Here is a 25,826-nt window from a genome sequence, read left to right as displayed (position 1 = left end):
TACCCTGAATCAAACTCCTCTATATTAGCTTTGAAGCAGCACATGTGTTCAGGTTTGATGAAAGTTCCTCATGTGTATATGCTATTTAATATGGAGTTGTTTCCTTTAGGAGAAACGAAATAAATTTTTGACCCTTCTACTTCATCTCTGATTTATTTCATCCTTTATGTTTTCCTAGGAGGATAAACTGTTAAGATATATATATTTTTTGCATTGGCAGGCGGACTCTCAACCACTGCGCCACCAGAGAAGCCCTAAAAAATATTTTTTAATAGAAGTAATAGATATGATAGGAGAAAAGTAGAAAATGTGGGTAAATAAAAGGAAGAAATTATCTATATTCATACTACTCAGAGATAATCAAGTATTCTAAATCTTGTAGTGTGTATCCTTCTAGACTTTTTCATATTGATACACACACACACGCACACACACACACACACGAGTGTTCAGTATATTGTATACATCAAGTGGGATTATATTACATACGTACAGTTTTATAAACTGCTTTTTTAACTTACTGTATAATCTTTCATTCAAAAAATTTTCTGCACAATCATATCAACTCTTTTGATAATAGAACCTCACATTTCTCTCAGATAATCCTCCTAAAATATAGCTAAGCTCCTTTCATGCCCTTACTTAGAGCCTTTCTACCGCATACTGTAGCTTACAAAATGAGTTTCATATTTATTAACCTGGCGTTCGAGAAACCATCTAGTCCCTCTTGGAGTATTGGGGAAGAAGTGAGAACGTAGAGCAGAATTCGGGTACCACCATCACTAGCAGAACAAAGGAGAACAAGTGAAGCACCATAGCCATTCTGCAGGGTATGACTGCAGCTACTTAGAGAAGGCGCTTTAAGCTCATAACCCAAAGGATGAGTAAGTTAACAGTCCTGGAGAACACGGGGAGGGGGTAGGCTTTGGGAGTTTGGAGGAGAAACTGCCTGGAAGAAGGAAGACCCACAAGTAAAGCCAGAGGTCTGAAGAGGCCTCAGGAAGCAGGACTCAATGAAGGAAAGAAAAGAAATTCAGTGCGGCTGAGGCTGGTGTGAATGAGGCTGGGGAAAACGGCTGCAGCGGCAAACAGGGGTTTGGTCCTTGAAGGGCCTCTTGTCTGGGACCTTTCAAAGCCCTTCTTAATCACTGCCTGTTCCATGGGGCCTTACTTTTTCAGCCAGAGGAAACTCCCGTGTCTCTAAACTTCTGTGGCACTTGACCTTTCTCTTCTCGGGGCTCTCACCATTTTCTACCGTATAAAACAGTTGTTGTCGTTGTTGTTGTTTTAATTCCTGTGTCACAATTTCTTCTATACTTTATAATTTCTTTGGAAGGGGGGATCATACCTGAACATCTTGTTTTCCCTAGTGCATGCAGTAGATGCTCAATTGTCTGTAGAACAAACAGATAAGTAAACATAGCAGATAGTGTCTATGAAGGAAGATAAGGAGAGTTACTCATATTCATTTCATTCATTCTTCCTGAGCACAGCAGAAAGAATAGAAATGTGCATGAGAGACAGAAATAGTATTCCTTTGAAGAGGCTAATGTTATCTCCCCTGATAAGCTCTTGTAACTCACAACGTGTTCTCTATCTATAAAGTTCCACATCTATAAAACTGATGGAATGTGAATTCCCTTGAGGTGCGTGACATTTTAACAGTACTACTTTAACTACTTCTTTCATATAGTAGACAACATGCAAATTATATTGCATTATAATACAGTGATATCCCAAGGCCACCAGGTCTTAATAAAAAAATACCACATTTGTATAATATACCTTTTTGAGTATTTACATTTAATAAATATTCTTCACAGATCTATTCAGCAAATATAACTGATGGAGATGAAGCACAATCTTGCTTTATGAAGGCTTCTTCAAAGGTGCCTCTGGGAACCCACCTTTGTAGTTCATATTTGAATGGGGCGGTATATTGGAAATGTCAGTGTTTCCTGCTGAGTCTCTTGTAGCATCCAGTATTTAAACCAGTCGACTGGAGTGTTTCTGCTGATGTATCCAAAACAAATGCCGATAGTTTATTATTATTATTATCATTGTACTTTATTCATTTAAGTGTCAGTCAGTGTTACTTTCAGGGTTTTGTGGCAATTTAGCTGTTGACAAGCATTTTATTGAAAGTATGCCAGTTCGCCAATATGTAGGGAAATATGATTAGGTAAAACCTCTAAAGATATTGAGAGAGAACTGCAAGTATGTTCTTGCTATAGAACTATAGCTATCTTGCTATCTTGCTATAGCTATCTTGCTATCTTGCTATAGCTATTATAATGTATGAACATTTCAAGTTTTTCATGCACATTTTCAATTTGTATCACCTCTTTATTTGGTTAGTTTCCTAGTTATATATCTCACTGTAACAGGTTGCATTTATTATCTCGTTGTTTCTTCGGGCGCTGAAGCCAAGCAAGGCTGAGCCAGGTCCTCTGGCTCCAGGTCTCTCACAGGGTGTCCTCAAGTGTGAGCCAGGCTGTGTCACCCCCAGGCATGACCGGAGGAGGCCTGCTTCCAGGCTCACTCGTGTGGTGGCTGGCACGATTCATTCAGTTCCTTGTCTGCTGCCGGCCGTCACCCCCCTCTCCTCGCTACGTGCATAGGATGGCATGTAACCTGGCAGTTGGATTCACTAGAGCAAAAAAGCCAAGGAGGGCCAGGCAGAGAGGGCACGACGGCGGTCACAGTGACACCCAGTCTCTGTGTGCTCTTCGTTCGAAGCAAGTCGCTCACGCTAGCCGGTATTCAGGGGTGTGCACACTAGGAGGTGAGGATTACTGTGGGTCATCCACAGTTTAGACCATAAATTTCTGTTTGTTAGAGGATGAATTCTCTGTGCTTTGCGTCAGTTTGCATTTGTATATAGAAATATTGGAAATGAATGTAAATATTACATGTTTGGATAGCCAGAGACCTGAGTTGTAAGGAATATTTAAAATGGAGACGTTTAGCCTCTTATTGGCTGATCACTGTCTACTCTCCGTGTTGCCCAGACGCCGAGCCTGCCCCTTGCGACGATGCCCTTGAAGATTCTCGGCTGGGGGGCTGTCTGTCCAGCACTGCCCCCTCCTGCATATCTTCTTTGGACATTGACTCTAGCGTATTTTTCCCCACAATTACATGAGATTTGCCTCTTTTGCACATTGAAGTATTTGCATCTTTAAAAATTCGTGTTCCGAATACTCACTACTTTAGAGAAAGCGCTGATGTTTTCTCTAACCACTGACGGAAGGGAGGGCTGTAGGTCTGAGGCAGTGGTGGCGGAGCCCCTGGCTGACCCAGGCCTCCCTTGGCCCGAAGGGGACCCAGGCTTCACGTCTGAACCACTGTAGTGTTATCACTTATCCCCGGAGACCAGGTTAAACATTTCCAGAGCCAGCCTGGCCGCTGGAGATAATTGTGGTCACAGCAGATCGTCTGCTATCATTCTCTGCATTTTGACTCACTGGAGTCCTTAGGGGCAACCAGAAATACCGAGTTGGGGTACATTAAGGTTGAGAGTCACACACAAAGCATTTTGAAGACGGTACACACCACTGGACATTCCAGCAAATTCATAAGTTAATTATCCAATCCTAACTTATCAGGAAGAGGTAGGTCCTCATGTTCATGCAGTGGCCAGCCCGTATGACCCATCTGTCTTGATTGTACCTGGGATTTAATTTCTAGAGATGGCTGAGTGACAACACAAATAGGTCAGTGCCATCGAAAGAAGTTGTACTACTTACAGTTCCCAAGAGAGGGGGGGCCATATCACACCATGAAGGGCCACGTGGGGAAGCACCTGGGTCTGTCAGGAGGCAGAAGGAGCGAAGGGGAAAGCATGGGCCAGAGCCTTTATTTTGGTTCCCTCTGGGAGGAGTGGGTGAGGCAGGGGAGGCAAGTTTGAGCAAGTTTAGGATGGGATGTTTTGAATAATTCATAATTCCATGCAGGAGGCAGTATGTGAGCTGTTGCAGAGCACAGACTCTCAGCCACAGCCGCTCATGGGAATCACTGGAGGAGCTTGTAAACCTGCCATTGCCTGGGTTCCGCCCACAGAAACTCTAATTGGTCTGGGATTTATTTTAGAGCTCTCTAGGTGATGCTAGTGTGCAGAAGTGCAGAACCAAGAACTGTGCCTTAGGGTATTCTCCTTAACCCGTGACCGGGGTTTGGTCTTTGTGTTTGTTTGTTTTAAAATTTCTGAGCCATTATGGACTAACTGATATTTTTATAAAATAACAATAAAAATGAATTGGAAAAGTTGAAAAAAATGCAAAATGCAAGGCCCAGTATTATTACTATTAGAGTCAACAGATATAGGATAACTGTATGAAATTGCTGTAAACATTTCAAAATGTTTACTCTTGATATCTGTACTTATTGTCACAGACATGTAACAGAGTTTACGGACTGGCGCTGGTCTGCAGACCACACTCTGAGTACTGCTGATGTAGAGGGCAGCCTGGCAAGAGTCCTGTACTGAGTGAACAGAAGCATGGGAAGCAGGTTGGGTTCAGATCATACAGGGCCATAAAAGCTTGGCTTTTATTCTGAAGGTACTGGGGAGCCAGAGAGTTCTTGAAAGGAAGGACCTGAGCACAGCCCTGCTGCTGTGCTTACCTAGGCAAAACTGTGTCTGAGGGATTGGCAATGAGGATAAACTGCTGACAAGGACCTGAAAGGGGTTGGGATGGGGAGGCACCGGGTAAACTAAAACAAACTCTATCACACTTCTGGAGAAGTCACTTCATACCACTAATAAACTACTTAAAGGAGGTAAGAAATAAAGGTGGCTACTTTTTTGAAAGCTTAAATAAATAGACCAAAAAAAATCATTAAATTCTGAAAAATAACCCACCTAATATACTTTCAGAAACCACGCAGATTGAAGATCCAAGGAAACAATGGAGGGGGGAGCAGGAGAAAATGCTCAAGGACTATCTGTCCGTGGCTCAGGATGCCCTCAGGACGCAGAAGGAGCTGTACCACGTGAAGGAGCAAAGACTGGCCCTGGCCCTGGATGAATACGTCCGGCTAAATGACGCCTACAAGGAAAAGTCGAGCTCTCGCACCAGCTGTAAGTACAGCGTGGCTGTTCAGACCTGAGAAATGGGGACCAAGTCGTAGGTAATAGAAGGCCACTTGGGTTTCTGTGGGACTTTGTTCTGAGTCCTGTTCCTTCCCAGGCAGGAAGAGTCCCTCAGAGCCACGTGAGGCTGAGGGCACACATCAGATTTCTCAGTAAAACCCCTCGACCCCATTCCAGATAAAAGTCTCCTCAGTGGGGGATTAATGTTTACCTTTTCAGATCAGGGCAAATAATTTGGCCCTTGTGCTACTCTTGTACAATGTTTGCAGTGGGACTAAACTAAAACTGGAGCTATTAACTAGAATGAAGTTTCTGTTGAACACCTGAGTTGACCGACCTCTCTCTCATCTCAGAAATTGATAATCTGGAGCTGGTCTTGTTTAAAGAAGCATCTGTGATGGGCCCAGAAGTTCTACTTAAGTTACAAGTTTCTGGATAATGCAAAGCTCTGATAAACTGGGTCTGCAATAAGATTCTCTAAGATTTTATCCATAGATATAAAATTCAGAGGAAAATGAGGCACTGGGGTCTTTATAACATTCCTTTTTCTTGAAAAAAATTATAAAGGTTTGAAGATGACTTTTTATATTTAGGTGTCTGATGAATGACAGTAAAGGAGTTATAAAGTTAAGTAAGTATCCACAGAAGCATGTAAATCTTGTTGTTTTTAGAGTTTGTAAATTCCAAGTTGACAACTAGTTATGCAACTTGTACAAGTTACTTTTTTTTTTTCTTTTTTCCCTTTGAAAGTATTCTCAGGATCTTCATCCAGTACTAAATATGACCCTGATATCTTAAAAGCTGAGATCTCCACTACGCGATTAAGGGTAAGACTTTTTTATTGTGGTTCTTCGTGGAACGTATGCCTAGAATCTGGAAGGGGCCTTTGTGGTCATCTGCCCTCTCCATTCAATGCAGGAGCCCTTTCATTTATCCTCGATGGGCAGGCTTTCTGCTTTTGTTAGAACATATGAGTGATTGAGATTGTTCTTTCTATTGAGAGAGAGTGTGTTCCTTTTCTGGGCAGTTTTATTATTTGCAGTTAGTATACTGCATCAAAATTTGAGTCTGGAAAACTTACTTTTCCTTATTGTGCTGAAATACACGTCCAGAGTTGAGCCTAGTTGCTCTTTCATCAGACAACCTAATGTTTCAAGATGCCCACGGTTCACATCACCACGTCACTTCCTTTTCTAGGTCAGATTTTCCTGGTGCCTCACACTTCCTCATGGGTTGTTTGCTGATTTTTACTCTAAATCTTTTTGACCACACTGCTGTTAAGGTCACAGCTTGTTTACCCTTGACTTTTGGAGTCTTACAGACTGTACACCAAGTAAACAAACTCATGCAACCAATACATAGGTCATGAAAGAGATTATTGCCATGACCCCAGAAGCCCCCATGGTATCCCCTCATCATCATCCTTCTCCCTAAAGGTGACACTAGGTGACCTTTATTTATTTATTTTTGCGGTACGCGGGCCTCTCACTGTTGTGGCCTCTCCCGCTGCGGAGCACAGGCTCCGGACGCGCAGGCTCCGCGGCATGTGGGACCTTCTCAGACCGGGGCACGAACCCGCGTCCCCTGCATCAGCAGGCGGACTCTCAACCACTGCGCCACCAGGGAAGCCCACTAGGTGACCTTTATTGGCAATACTCTAAGTTGATTTTCTGCCTGCTTTGAACTTTGTGAAATTGGAATGCTACCCCATGGATTACTGATGGCTTCTTTTGTTCAACATTTTGAGATTCATCTACATTCACTTTTATTGCTGTAAAGCGGTCCACTTTCGTATAGATACCGTGAATTCTTTATTTCTTCTACTGTCGACGTACATTAGAGTTTATTCGAATTGCTGGTAATTAAAAATTATGCCTTAGTGTACGTGTCTAGTACACATGTCTTTGGGTGCACAGATGTACACATTTTTGTTGGTTATGCACCTAGGAGTGGAATTGCCGTGTCAAAAAATATACATAGCTTCAACTCGAGCAGATACTGACACACGGTTTTGGGCCTTGTTACTTTCTAATATCTGCCCTTAAAGCTCTAAATTACTTTCTGCGCATGGCTTTTGCATACATCCCATAGGTTTTGAATTTGTATTTTTATTATCAGTCAGTTCAAAATATTTTCTAATTTCTTTATAATTTCTTATATGAGTATATTACTTAATTTTTAAACCGGTTAGGATTTTCTTATCTTTTATTATTGGTTTCAGCTTAATTCCACTGTGTGGTTTTTCAATTCTAAAATTTCTATTTATTTTTTGTTTCTAGTTACTTGCCCAAATTCTGCATGTTGATATAATAATTTTTTTGAACGAAATAATCACAGTTATTTGAAAATTCCATGTCTTAATTAGTATAACATCTAGATTTCCTGTATGTTGGATTCTTCGGTCTGTTTTTTTCTCTTGATTTTTGGTCAGTATTTGACATCTCACAGCTGCTTACTTTTAATTAAGAGCCATATATTATGTATGAAAGAGAATAAAGATCATTTGAGGTTTGGGATGATCTTGTTATCCTTCAAAGAGGATTTAGTTTTGCTTCTTACAGGCAGTTAGTCCAGGGGTAGATAGTTTTAATTCAGTCAGGGTTTGAGTTTTCTGAATTCTGGGCTTCCTTCATTTTTCTCAGAGTGGGTCTATTTCCAGTCCACCCTTTCTCTTAGGGCGGAGCTTTTCAGAATCCCAGTTGAACTCCTGGGCTGTTTCCTGAGGGTCCCTTTGCCTGATTGAGGCTGGACTCCAGTCTCTCCCTGAAGGCTCTCAGCTCTGTGGGACAGCCGGTGCTTTCCGTGTGTCAGGCTCTCTCGGTCACTACATTCTCCCAGCTTTTCACTTTTCCTACACATATGCAAATGCCTCAAAAGGAAAAACAGTGCCAAGTTCGGATCTTGACTATGGGCTTGCCTTATTTGCCTTAGTCGTTCACCAGTGTCTTCAAATAGATGTTCTTTTTTGTTTTGTTTTACCTCACAACTTTTCTATCGTTCTCAGAAAAAGAGTGTGAAAAAGTTCATCTGTACTTTCTGGAAGCAAACCTCTCTTCAGTCTGGATTTCTGGGTTTCACTTATGGAAGTCATTGTTAGAAGTGTTCTTTTCTACCATAAACAACCCTTACTCTGTCAATCCACCTTTATTTCTCTGTACGTTCCTTAAGAATCTCATGGGCTGGTTAGTGGGATCCTTGCTGCTCCATGTCTACCATGTGTATACATTTCTGTGATCTGCTAGGCAGATACCTTATCTAAAAAAGGTGGGGGGGGGGCGGGCGGAGAATGAAGGTATTTTGTCAAAAGTTACTCTTGCTAAACTTCAGTATTCCCTTGAGTTGTGCACTTCTCAAGAAGTTATTACCTATTATCACTGCCCTTTGAAATTTTAAACATTTTTCACAGTTCTTTTCTTTGTAAGACATTGTAAATGGAATACCTCAACAGGCTGTCATAATCTGTCCATTTAAATGCTATTTTAGGAAAGATGCAAACTAAGGAGGGATTTAAAATCAAAAGTACATATAGGATATCTCACACAAATAACTGTTAGAAGGAAATGGAGCCCCGTCTCACTGGGGGAGATCCCAGAAGATCCCAAGTAGTCCTGTCCCCTGGACATGTCTCCTAATGCAGCAGAATCCCTCAGACAAAGCTTATTTTGTGCCAGGTTTAATGTGCTCTTAATATCAGAAGCCTGTGTTTCATGTGTATGGCATCACTGTGGGACCACAAAGGTGAGTCAGGAAGGAGTACCTTCCCCACGAAGGTGCTTCCCTCAAGAAGAGGTAGAAGACATTTATAATAACTGTAATGAAAGGTGAGAGCATCTCTTTCATTAGCGAATAGGCACTTGTTTAACACTTCCTGTCAGTGCAAATGCCTTTTTATAGAAACATTTCCTTAGAACATTGGCCCTTGTGGTTCATGCTCTATTGTGATGTTTTGAGCTGTGTCATGGTTTGAACATGGCGGGGCAGATGGTTCCCTCTCTCTGTCATTTGAGCACTTCTTGGCCAGGTGGCTCTTTGAGAAGGCCCTAGCCATTCAGAAGCGGCTGGATAACTTGAGCAGAGTTTCATGGATTTTGATAACCTAGTTGTTCTTGGCTTGCCTATCCTGTAGAATCCCTGCATATACTAGTCCCTTTCACAAAGTAGTGCCGCAGATATAGTAATTCATGAATTAGCTAACTCTTCATTGCTTTGGTGTCTCAGGGGACCCTGCCTGCATTTTTCGTCATAGTAACAACTTTTCAGACGAAGCCAAGCACTGGCCTCATACTTCATTATTTTACTGTAACAATATTAGTAGGTGCTTCATTTGTTTTATTGAATTACAGCAAATGGGTCAAGCATTTGAGAATCAGGTATTTAGGAACATCTGTCTAAAGCATCTGTTTTGTATTATTTTATATTATGGTCATAGGTGTTGGTGATCATTGGGCTGTAGTTTCCTCCTCGGGCTAATAGGATAACGGTATTTCCTGACATCTTATTCCTAGTTGTTAAAATGAATAAATTAATGCCCTTTTAATAATATATTCATAACTTTTAGAAGTGGGTGTTTAATTTCTTGAGAAAATCTATTTTTTTAGGAAGAGGAATGTAAAAAATTTTACGCCAAAATTTATTATTTCATTCATTCGTTATAGATACTTAGGATAAGGAATGGTGTATCTTATACAAACTCAACCTTCAATTCAATTGATATTTTTAAAGATTTATATCCCAGATTACAAATAGGTGAGATGTGGTGAAAATTGGATGTAGAAAATTTTTGCTGAATTTTGATTAAGTTTTTACTCTTGTTTATCAAACTGAAATAAAATGTTGGAAATGTAAAAGTATAAATTTCTTTAGAAATACAAATGTGTTTGAGAAATTTACTGAGCACCGCAGCATATGATCTGATGTAACTTTTAATTTTGTCAAAAAGGAAACAAACGCTCCTCTGGTTAAATTATTTGCTCTCCACGCCAAATACATGGCTGGTTAGTGAGCATTGCTGTTGATAACAGGGTGCTGTCTTTATTCTCAGATATATTTATCCCCACATTGTTAATATGAACTCACTTTGAATTATTTTTAGCAATGGTGATGGACTTAGAAAAGCCATCCACAATCTCACCTGTTTGCAGTCTTGGGCACAGATTTTAAAAGAATGGCAGTTGAATGTAAGGGTTAGTTTGTAACTGTGAATGGAGTTATTAGCTCATGTGCACATCAAGCTATGACGCTTTAACCAGTGATGTAACTAACATACAAAAGTCATAGCAGTGTGCTTCAGATGAAAAGAAATATGCCTTCTGAGAATGCAAATTGCTACAAATAAGGATTGTCTCTTGATGAGACATGAGTGATGTCTTTATACTTAGCTTACATCCCAAGTTCTTTCAGCTCCAGTTTCCTGATCTCAAGGTTTTGAAGGAGATAGAGCAATACTGATTTGCAGTAGCAAATCAGTATGGTTATTCTTTTAAGAATGGTTATTCAGAAATGGTTATTCTTTTAAGATGTCCAGAAATGAATTTATGTTGTAGTTGGTGTTGGGTTTGAAAATAGTACAACAGTCTTCATGAAGTTTGAATGAAATGAAGAATGATATGACTTGATTCACCTTCACTAAAGAAAAGAAGCAAGACTGAAAGAGAAAATGGGAGAGAGATACTCTACTTAATGCAAGAACTGGTCTTATCTCTGTTAAGACATGCTAACAACTGGAAACGATTAAATTTCATAGCATGGTAGTGTTTTTTTCAAAAAGCATACTCAGTAGAGTGAAATGATAACAATCACATTTATTGATTTCATACTGTTTTGTTTCTCTCTTTCTTTCTCTCTAATGATTTTGGTCTCCTTTTCTAGCTTTGAAGGGTACCATACTGTGGCTAAATAATTATATGTCAAAAGAAATTCTTCATCAAAACTGTGTTGCTGGGGGAGGAGGTATTTAGTTTCTCCTCACTTGGGTGAACTACTGTCTCAGTCTCTCTGGCCATGACTTCCAGACTTCTCCATCTTCACTCATAAACACCCTCATATCCGTAATGCTCATGGCATTTTACAAAATCAAATGCAATTAACTTCTTCTGTGAGAGAATGTACAGTCTAAGCAGACAGGAACAGGGAATAAGGATTCCTAAAAATCAATTTTAAATGATTCTATGAAGCCTGCAATACTCATTCTCTCATTTTTTTGAAGGACTGTGGGAGTTAAGCTCTGTGGAACTGTGTGAGATAAAGATATTATAAAGAACACAACTCAAACTAACACTTCATTATATTTTGATACTTTTCCTTGACATAAACCCAATAAATACATTGACCTAATATGTTCATGTTAAATTTTGAGAGAATCAGCCTCTTGAGGCCATGACAATGAAGTTGTGAGAGGAAAAAAATAGCTATTTATACTACATACGTCTCTTACGAAGTTAAACATACACTTAAAATGTTACCCAGCAATCCCACTTGTAGGTATTTCCACAAGAGAAATGAAAGCATATACTCAAAGACTTGAGTGTAGACATTCACGGGAGCCCTATTCTTACTAGCCCAAACCTGGAAACAGCCTTCAGGTTCACCAGTGGATGAATGGATAAATAAATTGTGGTATATCCATAAAATGCAATCAAAAGGAACACGCTGCTAATACTCATGACATGGATGAATTTCACAAGCAATATGATAAGTGAAAGAAGCCAGTCATGAAGACTACTTACTGGTGTGCTTCCATGTGTACGAAATGCTTGAAAAGGCATAACTGACAGAAAGCAGGACAGGAGCATGAAGAAATTACCTTATTTATTGGTTCTAATAATTACTCACTTAAATCTTTTCCCCCCACATAGAAAATGATCACTTATTCACTTTTATTGCTGTTATAATTTATTATAAACTATTTATAATGAAATTCACCAAATTTAAAAGTACAATATGATGAGTTTAGACAAATATATATATTTTTGAAGTTGATTTCAGTCACCCTCTTTTCTCTGTATGTAACTATTCATAAAAACCAGGTTGTTGGGCTTCCCTGGTGGCGCAGTGGCTGGGAGTCCGCCTGCCGATGCAGGGGACACGGGTTCGTGCCCCGGTCCGGGAAGATCCCACATGCCGCAGAGCGGCTGGGCCCGTGAGCCATGGCCGCTGAGCCTGCGCATCCGGAGCCTGTGCTCCGCAACGGGAGGGGCCACAACAGTGAGAGGCCCGTGTACTGCAAAAAAAAAAAACAAACCAGGTTGTTTATAGAGGTCTTCATCTGACTTTTGTATCTTGTATCTTTTATAAAAAAATTATTGGCCTGTATAAATTGCTAATTAGATGTAGAGATTACGAGATCTAGGTTTTTTTTTTTTTCTTAGTGGGGAGTAGAATTCATCATGGTTGGTATTACATTATCTCCCTCAGGCATACAATGTCCCATTTTTCTTTTTTATTATAGTAGTAGTCATTCATGATCATCATCTAGGTCATTTCATTAAGGATTACAAAATGATGATAGTCTAATTATATTATTCCTTATTTATTTATTTGTTGGGATACTTCTATAAAGTGAAATTCCACACTGCCCAACTGCTACTTGTTATTTGCTTACCCTCAGCTCATATTGGAAAGATGAATAAATGTTAGATTATTTTCCTTTTAAAAAACAAACAAATTTCAAATGATGAGCTATGTCCTAGCATCTGTTAGAGAGGACCAACAGAGTTGAGTTTGTTTGTTTAAGTATCACTGTGTGATCACGAATTTAAACATTATTGATATGTCATTGCAATTATTATTCTTATTGAACCTCACATCATCCTGTCTTGTGCGTATAGGAGCCTTTTTATATTGGCTCCTGAGGCCTTTGATCCCAATATTCTGATAGTTTCTTTCTCTTTGTTCTGGAAAGATGTTCTTGATTTTTTTGTAGAAGGTCTGGAATCAAACATTTCTCCAAGAAGCTCTGATTCTTTTTTAGTGAGAAGTGGTATTTAGAGACCACAATCTGTATGCATGAGTGTTTATTACAGTTGGGTTGGCAATTGTATATAGGTTTTTATCTTAATATATTTAAAATACTTAAATCTCCACTAATTACAAAAGTGTGATATTGACACAAAAATGGAAGATCAGTGGAACTGAATATTGAAGAATATGCAGAAACACCTTGTCGAATTTAAAATGTGATAAAAGTAGCCCTCCATATCATTGAGGAAAAAATGGATTATTCCATGAATGCTTGGGACATATCTTGGCCCATTTTAAAAGAAATGAAAGTGAATCTTTACCTTTTTCCTTTAATTCCAGATGGATCAGCAGTTTAAATGTGAGAAGTTCAATCATAAACTCAATTAAATTAGCCACAAGACACTTAAAACAATAACAGAGCACTAAAACTTGCTTTTCCCTAAGAGAATTTACCACACTGGGTGAACGTCACCTTCCATAGTGTTCTTTTCATCGTCTCATGGAGACAAAGCCCAACTGCGTAAAATTGAGACCCAAAAGGACCAAACCCTCAGTGTGAGAGGAGCTAGGATTAAACTCCTCCAACCCTGCCACCCCAACATACCTGCCACTGCCATCACCTACCAGAAAGCAGTAGGAAAAGTGACCTGTTTGGAGAAACAATGAGAAACCATTCTGACCTCTGAACATATCACCATCTGACACACCTTATATGGGTTTGCAGGCTGAGTTCACACTTACCTGGAAGGTCTGAAAAACTGCAAGCTAAACACTTACTTCGAGCTGTGGCAGATCTAGGCAGCGGCAGGTGGCTGCGCTGCCAGTTGCCTGGAAGTGCATATCCTCTCGGAGGAACACACCTGCACCTGTGCCTTCCACAGGTAGAGCTCTAAGGGTACAAACTCATAGCCAAAAATCACAAATTTACACAGAAACAAGGTCACATCAGTAAGAACCAGCAGAAAAAAACAGACAATAGAATCAGGTCTTCAAATGCTTCAGATTTTGTTGATTTTAGATACAGAATGTAAAATATGGGTGTTTAATATGTCAAGAAATAAAAAAGGAATTGAAAATATGAGTAAGAAAGATACTATGACTGTGAAATGACCAAGGATATATGGAAAAGAACTAAGTAGAACTTCTGTAAATTAATCATATAATGGTTAAAATTCAAAGCTGCCAAAGGAAAAAAGATTATTTGCAAAGGTCTGACAGTTAGAGCGATACTCCTGACTATTCCATAGTGATGATGAAAGGAAAATGATAATGTAATACTTTCAGTGCTCTAAGAGAAAATAACCATCAACCAGAATTTTATACACAGGAAAACATCTTTCATGCATATGAATGAGATAAACATGTTTTCAGACAAAATTTGAAAGTTACTAATGGCACCAGAAGTTCTTCACCATTGGAAATACTAAAGAAAGCAGGAAAAGAGAGAAGAAAATAGAAAAGGCAAGCCAATGAAAAGTTTAATGTAAGATGGGTAAATTAAACCCAAATAATTAGAAATAAGTGTAATTGGATTAAATGTTCTAGTTTAAAAGACAAAGATTTACAGACTGGTTTTGGAAAGAAAAATCTACCTATATGATGCTTATAAGAGACACCAGAAACAAAGATACAGAAGAGTTAAAAATAAAAGGATGGGTAAAAAAGATGCAACAATCAAATTCTAGTCAGAATAAAGCTAGTATTGGGACCTCCCTGGTGGTCCATTGGGTAGGACTCCGTGCTCCCAATGCAGGAGGCCCGGGTTCGATCCCTGGTCAGGGAACTAGATCCCACATGCATGCTGCAACTAAGAGTCCACGGGCTGCAACTAAAGGTCCCGCATGCCACAACGAAGATCCCGTGTGCCACAGCTATGACCTGGCGCAGCCAAAATAAATTAAAAAAAAAAAAAGAATAAAGCTAATATAGCTTTGTTAATTTTGGAATAGGTAGATTATAAGGCAAAATGCTTCACTAAGAAGAAAAAAGAGGGCAATGAATGTGTTAAAATATGGGCCCCAAGTATAATTGAGCACAGTTACTTACAACACCATGTTGAATAAATGAAGCTAGACATAAAACAATACATACTGTATGATTCCATTTATATAAAGTTCAACAAAGACAAAACCACTTATAGGGTCGGAAGTCAGGATAGTGGTTACTTTGGGGAGAAAGAAAAGGTTAGTAATTTGGTGGGGCACAGGAATGGCTTCTGGGACTTCTTGAACTTTTGACCTTCCCATGGGTGTTTTACCATTCATTTATTGAATGGTCTACTTAAGATTTTCTTTTTTCTTTTTTGTAGGTATGTTATACTCCTAAGTTTAAAAAACTTAGAGGCTACTTAATTTGGAGGAGAACCATACACTTCTAAATAATAATGGGTGCTGTTTGATAAAATTAGTGAGTAAAACGTTGAGAAAAGGGATATTTGTGTAGCCTCACAGTATCTCCCCACAAATATGTATTACTTAACTCTGGTGATTTTTAACATGTCCACTAATCTTTGATACTCCTCTCTTCTTGAGTATGGACTGGCCTGGTGATTATCTTCTAACAAGTAGAGTTTGGAAAGGGAAAAACAGTAAATTTAAAGTGAAGAAATCTAGGTATTTGCTACCATAACTAAGTGATTAAGTTTAACCTCACCAGTGATGTCAGGTTGACGGCATGTACCCCGATATCATTCGATGAGAAGGACACATCACCTCTGTCATATTCTTCCTCCCAATCTATAACCTCAGTCTGATTATGAGAAAGCATCTAGCAAACCCAAGGTACACTTCATGAAACATCTAACCTATTCAAAAGCGAACAGGTCATTAAAGATGAGAAAAGACTGAGGAAGTGTCACAAATTGGAGGAGTCTAGGGAAACATGACAAGTAAAGACAACATGGTCGGATCCTGGGGGATCCAAGTAAAGTCTGTAGTTTAGCTAATACTGTTAGTAGTGTCAGAAGAGAATTGGAGAAAAACTTTTAGCCTTGCATGCATATACTAGAAAATAAGAAAGTCTTAAAATTAATGAGCAGTGAATTCAGTCTAAGAACAACAGAATAAATCTGAAGACAGTTGATGAAGGGAAATAAAATTAAGGGAAGATATTATTTAAATAAGAAACATGGCTATAATAGAGGAGATCAACAAAAGCATAATTTAGTTCTTTGAAGGAATAGTAGAATTGACAGGTGTCTGTCAGGATTGATAAGAGAGAAAAGAAACAAGCAAAAATATACAAGGAATGAAGAGATAAAACTCTAGATGCTTAAGAAATAGCAGGACATTTTGAGTAAATTTATACTCTTACATTTTAATTTTGAGATGAGATGAATAAGTTCTTACTAAGATATCGTTGACCAAAAATGACTCCAGATGAAAGAAAGAATCTGACCAGCCCTGTTACTATCAGTGAAATTCCAGATACACTCTGAAGATTAGGCTAATACAACCAAATTCTGACAAGATAATATGAGGGAAAAAATAAGCCAGCCATATTCATAAGCTTAGATACAAAAATCCTAAGCAAAATATTGTAAACCAGATGCAGGAACATTCAAAAATAGTTTGTCAGGACCGAGTTGGGCTTATCCTAGATATGTACAGTCTAGGATTTGAAAATGAATTATTTACTACACTAACAGTAAACAGAAATCATTAATCATTCCAGTTGATACAGAGAAAGCATTCTGATAAATTCAGCTTCTAGTCATGGTTTGTTTTTTTAAAAAATCAATCTAACTAAAAATAATTGCTGTATAACAGGGCATGAGAGATGAAGAAGGAGAGCTGGCTGTAGTTTTGTATAGAGTATTTAGGGTAAGTCTCATTGAGAAGGTGACATTTGAGCAGACGCTAGACAGAGGTGGTGAAGTTAGGTGAGGAAGAGCCGGTGTAAAGGTCCAGATGTTAGAGAAGGTCTGGGATCTTCAAAGAACAATAAGAAGTCAAATGTGGCCACAGTATATGGAGAGAGAAAGTGAGAGCAGTAAGAGAGGAGGTGAGAGAGGTAACCTAGACAATGAGATGAAGACAGAATTCATAGGCCTTGGGGACCACTGTAGACTTCAGATGTTAATCTGAAATAAGAAGCCATTTGACCAGGTGTTTATCATTTGTATTAATATTTTTTTTTGCTAGTTTAAGTGATATATAATGATACCATCATTTTCAATTTTGTCTTTGTTAAGAGGTGATTTTTTTTTTTTGGTGACATTCTACCTTTTCTATTTCTGTTTGCCAATTTATTTTTTGAATTTAACAGCTTTTTGAGAATTAATTCCCATACCACACAGTTCACCTGTTTAAAATGTACACTTCAGTGGGTTTTAGTATATTTATTGTTGTATCCCCATCATCACAATCTAGTTTTAGAACATTTTTGTGTCCCCTAAAGGGAACCCTGTACTCCATTAGCTGTCACTGCCCATTCTGTACAACCATATCCTCTATCCCCAAAGCCCAAGCAACGACTATCTATTGTCTTCCTCTCTAGATTTGCCTATTCTGTTATACATTTTGTATAAATGGAATCATACAATATGTGGTCTTTTGTGAGCTTCTTTCACTTGGCATACTGCTTTCAAGGTTCATCCATGTTGTAGCATGTGTCAGTACTTCATTTCTTTTCATTGCTAAATAATATTCCATTGTACAAATACATCACATTTCATTTATTCATTCACCAGTTGGTGGGTATTTGGGTTGTTTCCACTTTTGAGTGATGATAAATAGAACCACTACAAACATTCCTGCACAGGTGTTTATGTGGATATAAGTTCTCATGTCTCTTGGGTTTATGCCTAGGAGCGGAATTTCTGGGTTATATGGCGACTTATTGGTTTATTTAGCAGAAAGAGATCTAGAGTTGACCTTCCATATTTTTATCTATTATTTGTATCTCAAGGTAGTATATTTCAAAAATGTTTCATATTTTTCGCAGTAGCTTTTGTTTTTTCCTTTTCACTGTTGTTAAACAGAAGTTTGGGATTTTAAAACATATATTCAATCATCTCGTTTCTGATGACAGAATCCATTTATTAGTCATCACAAATGGTCCTAACAGCATCTGGGATTCTGTTTCCCGCTATTCTTTAGTAAAGTCAAACATGTTTTTATTATTAATCCTCTGATGGTCTGGAGCTGATTTCTCGTTTTCTTTAAAGGTGACTTGAGAGAGGAGGCGGGTGGTGAGGATTTTTAGTGAGGTGGAAGCAGTGGTGATTTGAAGGATTTCCAGAAGAACAAGATGACAGCTGCCCTTTGTCGGCTTTGCTTAGGGAGCTCCTGGCAAGACGACGGAGGGAGTGGTGAGAAGGGACAGTAGTCGTTAGTAAAATGTCATTGTGATCATTGTAACTTTAATGTTGCAAAGGGTCACGTTTAGGGCACACTTCCGAACCCTGCCTGTCTTGTGATCTTCCCAAGGTCCACACGTTCTGGAATTTACTTTTCCTTCATTGCCATCTTGTTTCTCCTTCTCTTAAAAGAAAACTGATTACACACTAGGGTCGTAAGAGATGGTGAGAGGCTGTATGATTTCCAGTCGTGCTTATCCCATTGAATCACTCTCTTTCTGGATTTCAGAACTAACTTTAAAGTCAATTCAAAATGTCAGTTGCTTTGGTGTAGTGGGTATAAAAGGCAGGGAATGTGCAAAAGTCATGGGTCTCTCTGCCTCCGATTTGGGACTCTCGGGTTTGAGATTTGAGCCGTAGACATAGGTCTGGAAAACTAGATGGTTGGATCCAGCTGCAGAAAGTTCACCGCGTATTGATATAAGGCAAAAACAGGCTCTAGGGCTTGTGAGGCTCTTCACATATTCAGCTTGGGTGGGATAGAAGAATAGTGGTGGGGCTTCCCTGGTGGCGCAGTAGTTGAGAGTCCGCCTGCCGATGCAAGGGACACGGGTTTGTGCCCCGGTCCGGGAAGATCCCACATGCCGCGGAGCGGCTGGGCCCGTGAGCCATGGCCGCTGAGCCTGCACGTCCGGAGCCTGTGCTCCGCAACGGGAGAGGCCACAGCAGCGAGAGGCCCGCGTACCGCAAAAAAAAAAAAAAAAAAAAAAAAGAATACTGACCTTTCTAAGGTAGAATAAGGGCCGTAGATTTTATTGAGGTCATTTTGCTACAGTTCTAGTTTGTCTTTGATCTTATATATATTATCATGCCATTAATAACTAAAACTTTTATAACTGTAGTTTTAAAACATTCTCCTGGGTTCTAGACCGCTCTCTGCTGCTCAGTAGCAGGGTAACCTTCAGCAGATTACTTACTTATTCTCTTTAGGTCTGAGACTCCTCACCTGTAAAATAAGAATTAAAACTGTATCCATCTACTAGAGTAGTTGTGAGGGTTGAAAGCACAGTGCCTGGAATACCTGAAGTGCTTGGCATTTTAGCTCTCACTATTATTGCCTCCAAGTAGAGTCCACATTGTGCTAAACGTGCAAATCAGCATTAGCGTAACCCTTAGCTGGGATCTAAGGACATTTGTTTTCATGTTCTGTGTCCTACATTTGAAAGTGGGTTGGAGAATGAGAGTAGAAACAGTGATCCTCCAATAGCTAACGATGCCAAATGGTTCTCTGAGAAGAAAGGGTGTTGAACAGTTAAGACCAAACTCTTAAAACCAGAAACAATCGGAAATAATGTTGGGTTGGAAATAGTAGTATCTGTTTTCACTTATCATTATAATAGAATCAAACTTTTTCATCCTTAACAAAATAAAATGCACATTGATATTTGGCAGCTGAAAATCATTCAGGTAATCCACTCAGAAGACTCCCCAAAATAAAAGCAGTGGCTTTCAGCCAACTGTAGGTAAAGTAAATAATGTGGAAGAAAACACAGGTGTTAGCCTCCTTTATCATTGTCACCCAACATACAATAAAATCTCACATCACTTAAGCAGAGAAGAGTCTGAATTGTCAAAAGTTATATTTACAATGATCATTTTTGAAAGAAAGTAAATGGGTATGTCATCGCAGCCGAAATGATTTTAAATGGAGTGCCAGTTTATGACCATGAGATACACTAATTGTTTTAATTCAGTTGTTCCAAGAGGGCTTGATAGTACCATTGTTTTTTTTTTTTTGTCAACTGTGTTTTCAAAGGTAAAGCCCAGTTACTATTGATTTTTGGATTTCTGTTGTTATTTTTAAATAAAAATGTTAGTCTTTTTGGTAAACAGCTTTTGAGAGTGCTGTCAGAAGTAGAATTACATGTGGAATGAGCTGTCGGTTACTGATGGCTCCTGACATGATGGTAGTCTGATACTAAAACTGAAATGTCTTTACTGGACACTGAGTGAGCTTGTTGCTATGCATGTATATTAAAGCACCTTCAAGATCCTTCTCTCTGAGGGCAGCCCTCCTCCCCTGGCCTAAGTAGTCCTCTCCTCCTTTGGGTTCCAGTAACATTGTTTGTACCTCTCTTTTAGTTATGAATTGGGCCTTGCAACACAATTCTTTCTATTTCCTTCTCCCTAATAAAATGTAAGTGCCTTAGGGCACAAACTGGTAAGCCTTCAGATTAACTTAACAGATAAATTATTGAACATTACTGTATCCAAAATATCGTGCCTCATGGTCTACAAATGTGTCACAACAGCCCTTGTCTTTGTCGTTTGGTTCCTCATAGGGCCTTGTCCCCCCGTTTACTTTTTTCCCGTCTGTTCCACGATGCTCTCTGTTTTCCTCTGACTTCTCTGGCCTCTGCTTCACAATGTACTTTGTCTCTCTCTCGTTGACCTGTGAGCGATGCAGATGCCCAAGGTGTTCCTGAGCTGCTTTCCCTTCTCCGTACACACTCTCTAGTTGATCTCATTTATTCTTGTGCATTTAAAACAGCATCCTTATGTCAGTGACTCTTTATTTTATATCTCTAGCCTAGACACTTCAAGTCCACATATTCCACTTGCCTTGAAGTGCCATGGGTGTCAGAAAAATAAATGTCTTACAGAAAACCCTTTATCTTTCCCCCTCCCCAGGAAATCACCTTCACATACCCAGGATTTTGGAAGTGATCTTTGACACATCTTCTTCCTCACCCTCCACATTGAGTCCGTCACCAAGTCCTGTTGATTCTACCTCTAAAATGGATTTTTCCTATAGCACGGCCCGCACGCAAGGCAGGATGGCCCCTTTGGGCCCCTCTGGTGCAAGCACCATAGAGTCTCCAGTGATCTTTTAGAAGCATAAAGCAGCTCATGCCTTACAATCCCTCCTTGGTTCTCATTGTTCTTAGGAGGAGATTTAGAAATCCTCAGCATGGCTTCAGGTTCTATGTAATCAGGCCTCCTTTTGCATTCTCACCTCATTCCACACGCCACCTCTGTAATCCAGCAGTGACAGCATTCTTTAAATCCCAGAGACTTGCTGAGTTTCCCCTCCCACAGTTTAGGGTTTGTCCACAGGCTCTACCCTGTGGGGACCCCTTCTATCAGTGAAGCCCACGAACCCTCTCATCTCCTCAACCCCTCAGGCTAAATTAGGTCCCGTCCCCCTTTTAGATCGTGAAGTACCGTGTGCTTTTCTTTCATATCACCTATGGCAGTTGGAAAGATTTATTTCGTTGGACAATTATTTGCTCCATATCAGCCCCCCTCGTTGTCCTGTAAGACACATAAGGGCATTAGGTCTGTTTCATTCATACTTTCAGACCCAGGACTTGACACATTGCACAGAATCAATAGGTGTTTGTGGAATGGGTAGAATAAATAGGAAGTAAAAGTGCAAAACACATGGAAATACTATACAACAGGATGTGCTTAAAACTTAAGGCTATTACTCACTATATGGAAATAAGTTTCTGACACCCAGGAGAATACCTTCAGTTTGTGACTAAACCAGGCTTGTGCCATTTTCCTGACCTGCCAAACCTTAGTATTCTTATTACCAAAGATAACAGGAAGAGAGCAGTTTTTATCAGTTTGACAACAAATATTTATTGATCCCCTGCTGTACACCTGGTTTTATTTTACAAGCTTGGGGTACAGCTGGGTGATGCTTCTTACTTTCCCATGGGGGACAGACAGGAAACAAGTACAAAGACAATTTCAACTCTTGGAAAATGCTGCGAACTAAACAAAACAGACCAATGGCCTGGGTGCAGTGGCCAGAGAAGTGCTGTTTGCAAAGGTAACGTGGAGCTGAGGCTGAGTGACAGGGAGTCAGCCAGTGAAGAGCTGAGGGGAGGGCCTTTTAGCCGGGGGAACAGCACATGCCGAAGCCCTGAGGCTGGAACAGCCTGGCCTGTTTGGGGAACAGAGGGGTGGCCAGGGGTCCTGGAGAGTCACGAAGGAAGGGCAAGCGCAGAGTCCGAGAGACCCTGGCTGACCATCCTGCCTCTCCCCGTAGTGGCTGTTTATCACAGAGCGCGGACAGTCGCGGTGTCTGGCTCATAGCAATGTTGCTACGTCCTATGATGAGAGGAAACTTGAGTAGTAATGCACATCGCTGATAATCTGCCTTCCATAGAACTTGTGTCCAGGAGAAACTAGTCGAGTCAATGTCAAACTAGTGGCTGTGTTTAATGGTTTACTAAAAGATTACCTTTTTAAACTGTGTTGCTGATTACTTACAAACATTCATATTTACATTGATTTCTCACAAAAGGTTAAAAAGCTGAAGCGAGAACTGTCACAGATGAAGCAAGAATTGCTCTATAAAGAACAAGGCTTTGCAACCTTGAAACAGTGAGTATGAAAATACTGAAATTGACTCTCGAATAATCCAAAGCCCCTGAACCGATACAAAGAAAATAGAAGTATAGATTACATAAGAGTTTTCTCAAAGAGAAGTAAAATACGAAGTGCAAAGCTCCTCACCAAAAAAAAAAAAAGCAAAAATCTTGGGAAAATCTATACCCTTGAATAGGTGTGAAATGTTCACTAATCTTTGGCGATCCAAGGAAACCAAAGTGAGAAACTTAGCTTCGTCTCTGGGCCCGCCAGCCTGCACTCAGTTTGAGGCAGAGCCAGGAGATCGAGCCCAGGAAGGGCCTCCCCCTTCTCTCCGGAGGCTGGGCTCTGTAAGCCTGCGCCCGCTGAGCCCCGGGCTCGGGGCCTGTCCGCCTCTGGCAGCCCCAGGGGGACCTAATGCTGTCTGATCTCAGGGAGCAAGTCGGGGGTGTCTGCAGAGGGGCTGAGTGAGTGCCTCAGCTCCCGTGTTCCCTCTGCCCTTTCCTGCTCCATGCTGCAGTCTGCTGGACCCTGGCTCCAGCTTGAGCTGAGTCAAATGAGAATGGAGATGACAGCAGGATCTGGAAATCCCTGCCCCATTCCCAGCCCCTGGAAGCCACTGCTCTTCTGCTGACGAGGCCCAGACTAACTGAACCCCAGCAGGCACACCAAGACCTTCCAGCTCCCACAGTGCTCACCCCAGGGTCTCCGATGCAGGGAAGCAGCGATGGTTCATCCAGCACACAACCACAGGGAGGGTTGAAGACATCATCCCTTGAAAGGCATCCAGCTGCTTTTCCCTTCCCTCCTCCTTGCTGCCCGGTTCAGTGCCCCCTGTAGCAATGCAGGATTCATAGGGGCTTCCCTGATCGCCGGGTCTCATGTTCTTCCTTGTCTCCCTTAGCAGTATCCAAGGCAGCAAGGCGTTACCCCGTTAAAGATCCCACGTGTTCGCTGGCCAGGCCACATAAGCTGATTGTTCTGTGTGTTTGGTTGATGAGTTATATTTTGGGGCCCCAGTCACTCCTCTTGACCACCAGCCAGCCACATGACTTTCATCTCAGACATTTGGTTTACTGGATCAGTTTTGTTTTTGACACTCACCTCACGTGATCATGACCATGACCATGATATTCTTTCAGATGCTCCCATCCTGGTGGTTCTCTAACCTGACTGCATATTGGAATAATCTGAGGAGCTCTTAAAAATCCCTGTGTCTTGTCTCCACCCCAAGTCATATTCTGTGAAACCCCCATGTGGTTCTCAGGTCCAGCCCTGTTCAGAGAACCTCAGCTGCCCCAAAAAACTCAGCAGACCTGGAATCACCTAAATGTATTATTTAGTCAGTTGTACATCAGCATAACGGAGGGCTTTGTGGTGGGAGAACCACGAAGCGTTTAGCCACACGTTGCATACTTTTAAGGCACATGAAATTATAACTCATTCACCACTGGGTTTAAAGGTTAGCCAAACTTGCTGTTTTTGTTATATTGATGTAACAATGCTGTATTGTTTCAAAGCAGTTTGCTTGCAAGCAATTTTTATAGGAATCCAAGGCATGTTTAAGAATCTGTCAATAACATTCCACAAGAAAACAATAGACATTTGTTGTAGAAATTCAGGCTTTCTCTTGCAGTGATTCTAATCCGCTGAACCAAGAGCAGAAAGATAGGATATCTAACATCAGATTCCTCTCGTAGATCAAAATAAAGCTATAGACAAAATAAAGCTGTTTTCATCCAGATGTTCAACACCGTACTATTAGAAGATTGAATAATAATTGATTGAACCCAGAGACCATACTTTTCAAGAAGCCGCATTCCTGGTACCATAAGGGGACTTTTTACTTGGGTTACGACAAAATATATTTCAGGAAAAGATTTATACAGAACCCCACTGCAGGATTCTGTAACGTTTCACTTATTCACAATAAAATGGAAAAATGTTGTGGAATCTGGAATTAGGATGTAATTTAAACCCCAGTTTTTATTTTACTTGATGCAATGAATGAATGTAGTTTTATTCTTTACGTTATTCATTTCAGACTGTGGTCCCAAAGCTGACTTTGGCCTAAGCGATAGTGTAGCTTATGTGTAGGTGGATGCCAGGAAGAGAAGCATATTTCCGCTTTGCCACCTCCAGTGTTCACTCAAAACTGGAAAATGGAAAGTGCTGAAACACCCAGCAAGCCAAGAGTATATACAGGATCTATGAAAGTTTGGCTCAGGGGGTACACATTTTCCAGGGAAGGCATGCAAATGGTAAGATATAGGGAAAAAATTAACTATAGGGTACCCAGAAACCAAAAACAATGTTTCTTTAATTTTTAAGGGATGAAAGTAAAATTGTATTTCTCAAGAACAAAAAGCACAGTACGTACTTCGTTTTTTAAAAAGAGAGTCGGCAACTTATGCCGATACTTTATTTTATGGTCAGTTAGGGTCAAAAGAGAGAAAAAGGGGGAGATGAAAAGTGGAGGAGAAAAAGGAAAAACGTGGAGGTAGAGGGCAAAAGCAATAGTTAAAGTAAAGTAGAAATGTTCGGAAAAGGGGAAAGAAAGACCCAAAGGGGTTCCCTGGCGAATGCTGCATGGAGGTGGTTCTTGTCGTATTTAACATTTGATTGAGCAGCGGCTGTCCGAGAAATTCTCATCTATTTTTAAAGCTCTCTGACATTTAAATTAGCAGTCATGAAGTAGCCCTGCTTTTATTTTTCAATATTAAAGTTTATTTCTGAAAACTACTCACTGGCTTTTATTTTCAAATGTCAAAGTTGATTTCTGAATTAAAGATTTGTTTTACTATTAAATTCTGAAGGTTTTATACAAATCGGAAGAAATTACTTGGGCTTTAGAAACTGCCTTTGACAGTTTGAGATACCTATATTACTAGCTGTTTCATGAAACCTCACAGATTCTTTTTCTTATTAAAATAAGCTTTTTGCCTCAACTAAGTGAGTAGATACACACTTAAGGGTGTCAACAATTTCATTGATAAAGCCCTCCTGAAATAAATATAATCAACCAATATTCAAACTACTTCTGGGGTTCTTATCAAATACTCTAAACGTAATAGCCATAAGAGCCCCAAGCCT

General features: G+C 40.0%; 1 protein-coding gene across 1 annotated transcript in view; it reads left to right on the top strand.

Annotated features, from left to right (window-relative positions):
• Nucleotides 1-25,826, top strand: part of WWC2 (WW and C2 domain containing 2) — a 171,084-nt gene that overhangs the window by 91,455 nt on the left and 53,803 nt on the right. The window contains exons 3-5 of the mRNA XM_065899867.1: nt 4,877-5,080; nt 5,843-5,919; nt 22,669-22,748. Coding sequence (XP_065755939.1) covers nt 4,877-5,080; nt 5,843-5,919; nt 22,669-22,748 — 361 coding nt within the window. The remainder of the gene's footprint in view (nt 1-4,876; nt 5,081-5,842; nt 5,920-22,668; nt 22,749-25,826) is intronic.

The sequence above is a fragment of the Phocoena phocoena genome, chromosome 21, assembly GCF_963924675.1.
Source record: "Phocoena phocoena chromosome 21, mPhoPho1.1, whole genome shotgun sequence".
In the NCBI taxonomy this organism is placed as follows: domain Eukaryota; kingdom Metazoa; phylum Chordata; class Mammalia; order Artiodactyla; family Phocoenidae; genus Phocoena; species Phocoena phocoena.
Note: the sequence above shows the minus strand (reverse complement) of the source record. Positions and strands in the feature narration are given on the sequence as shown.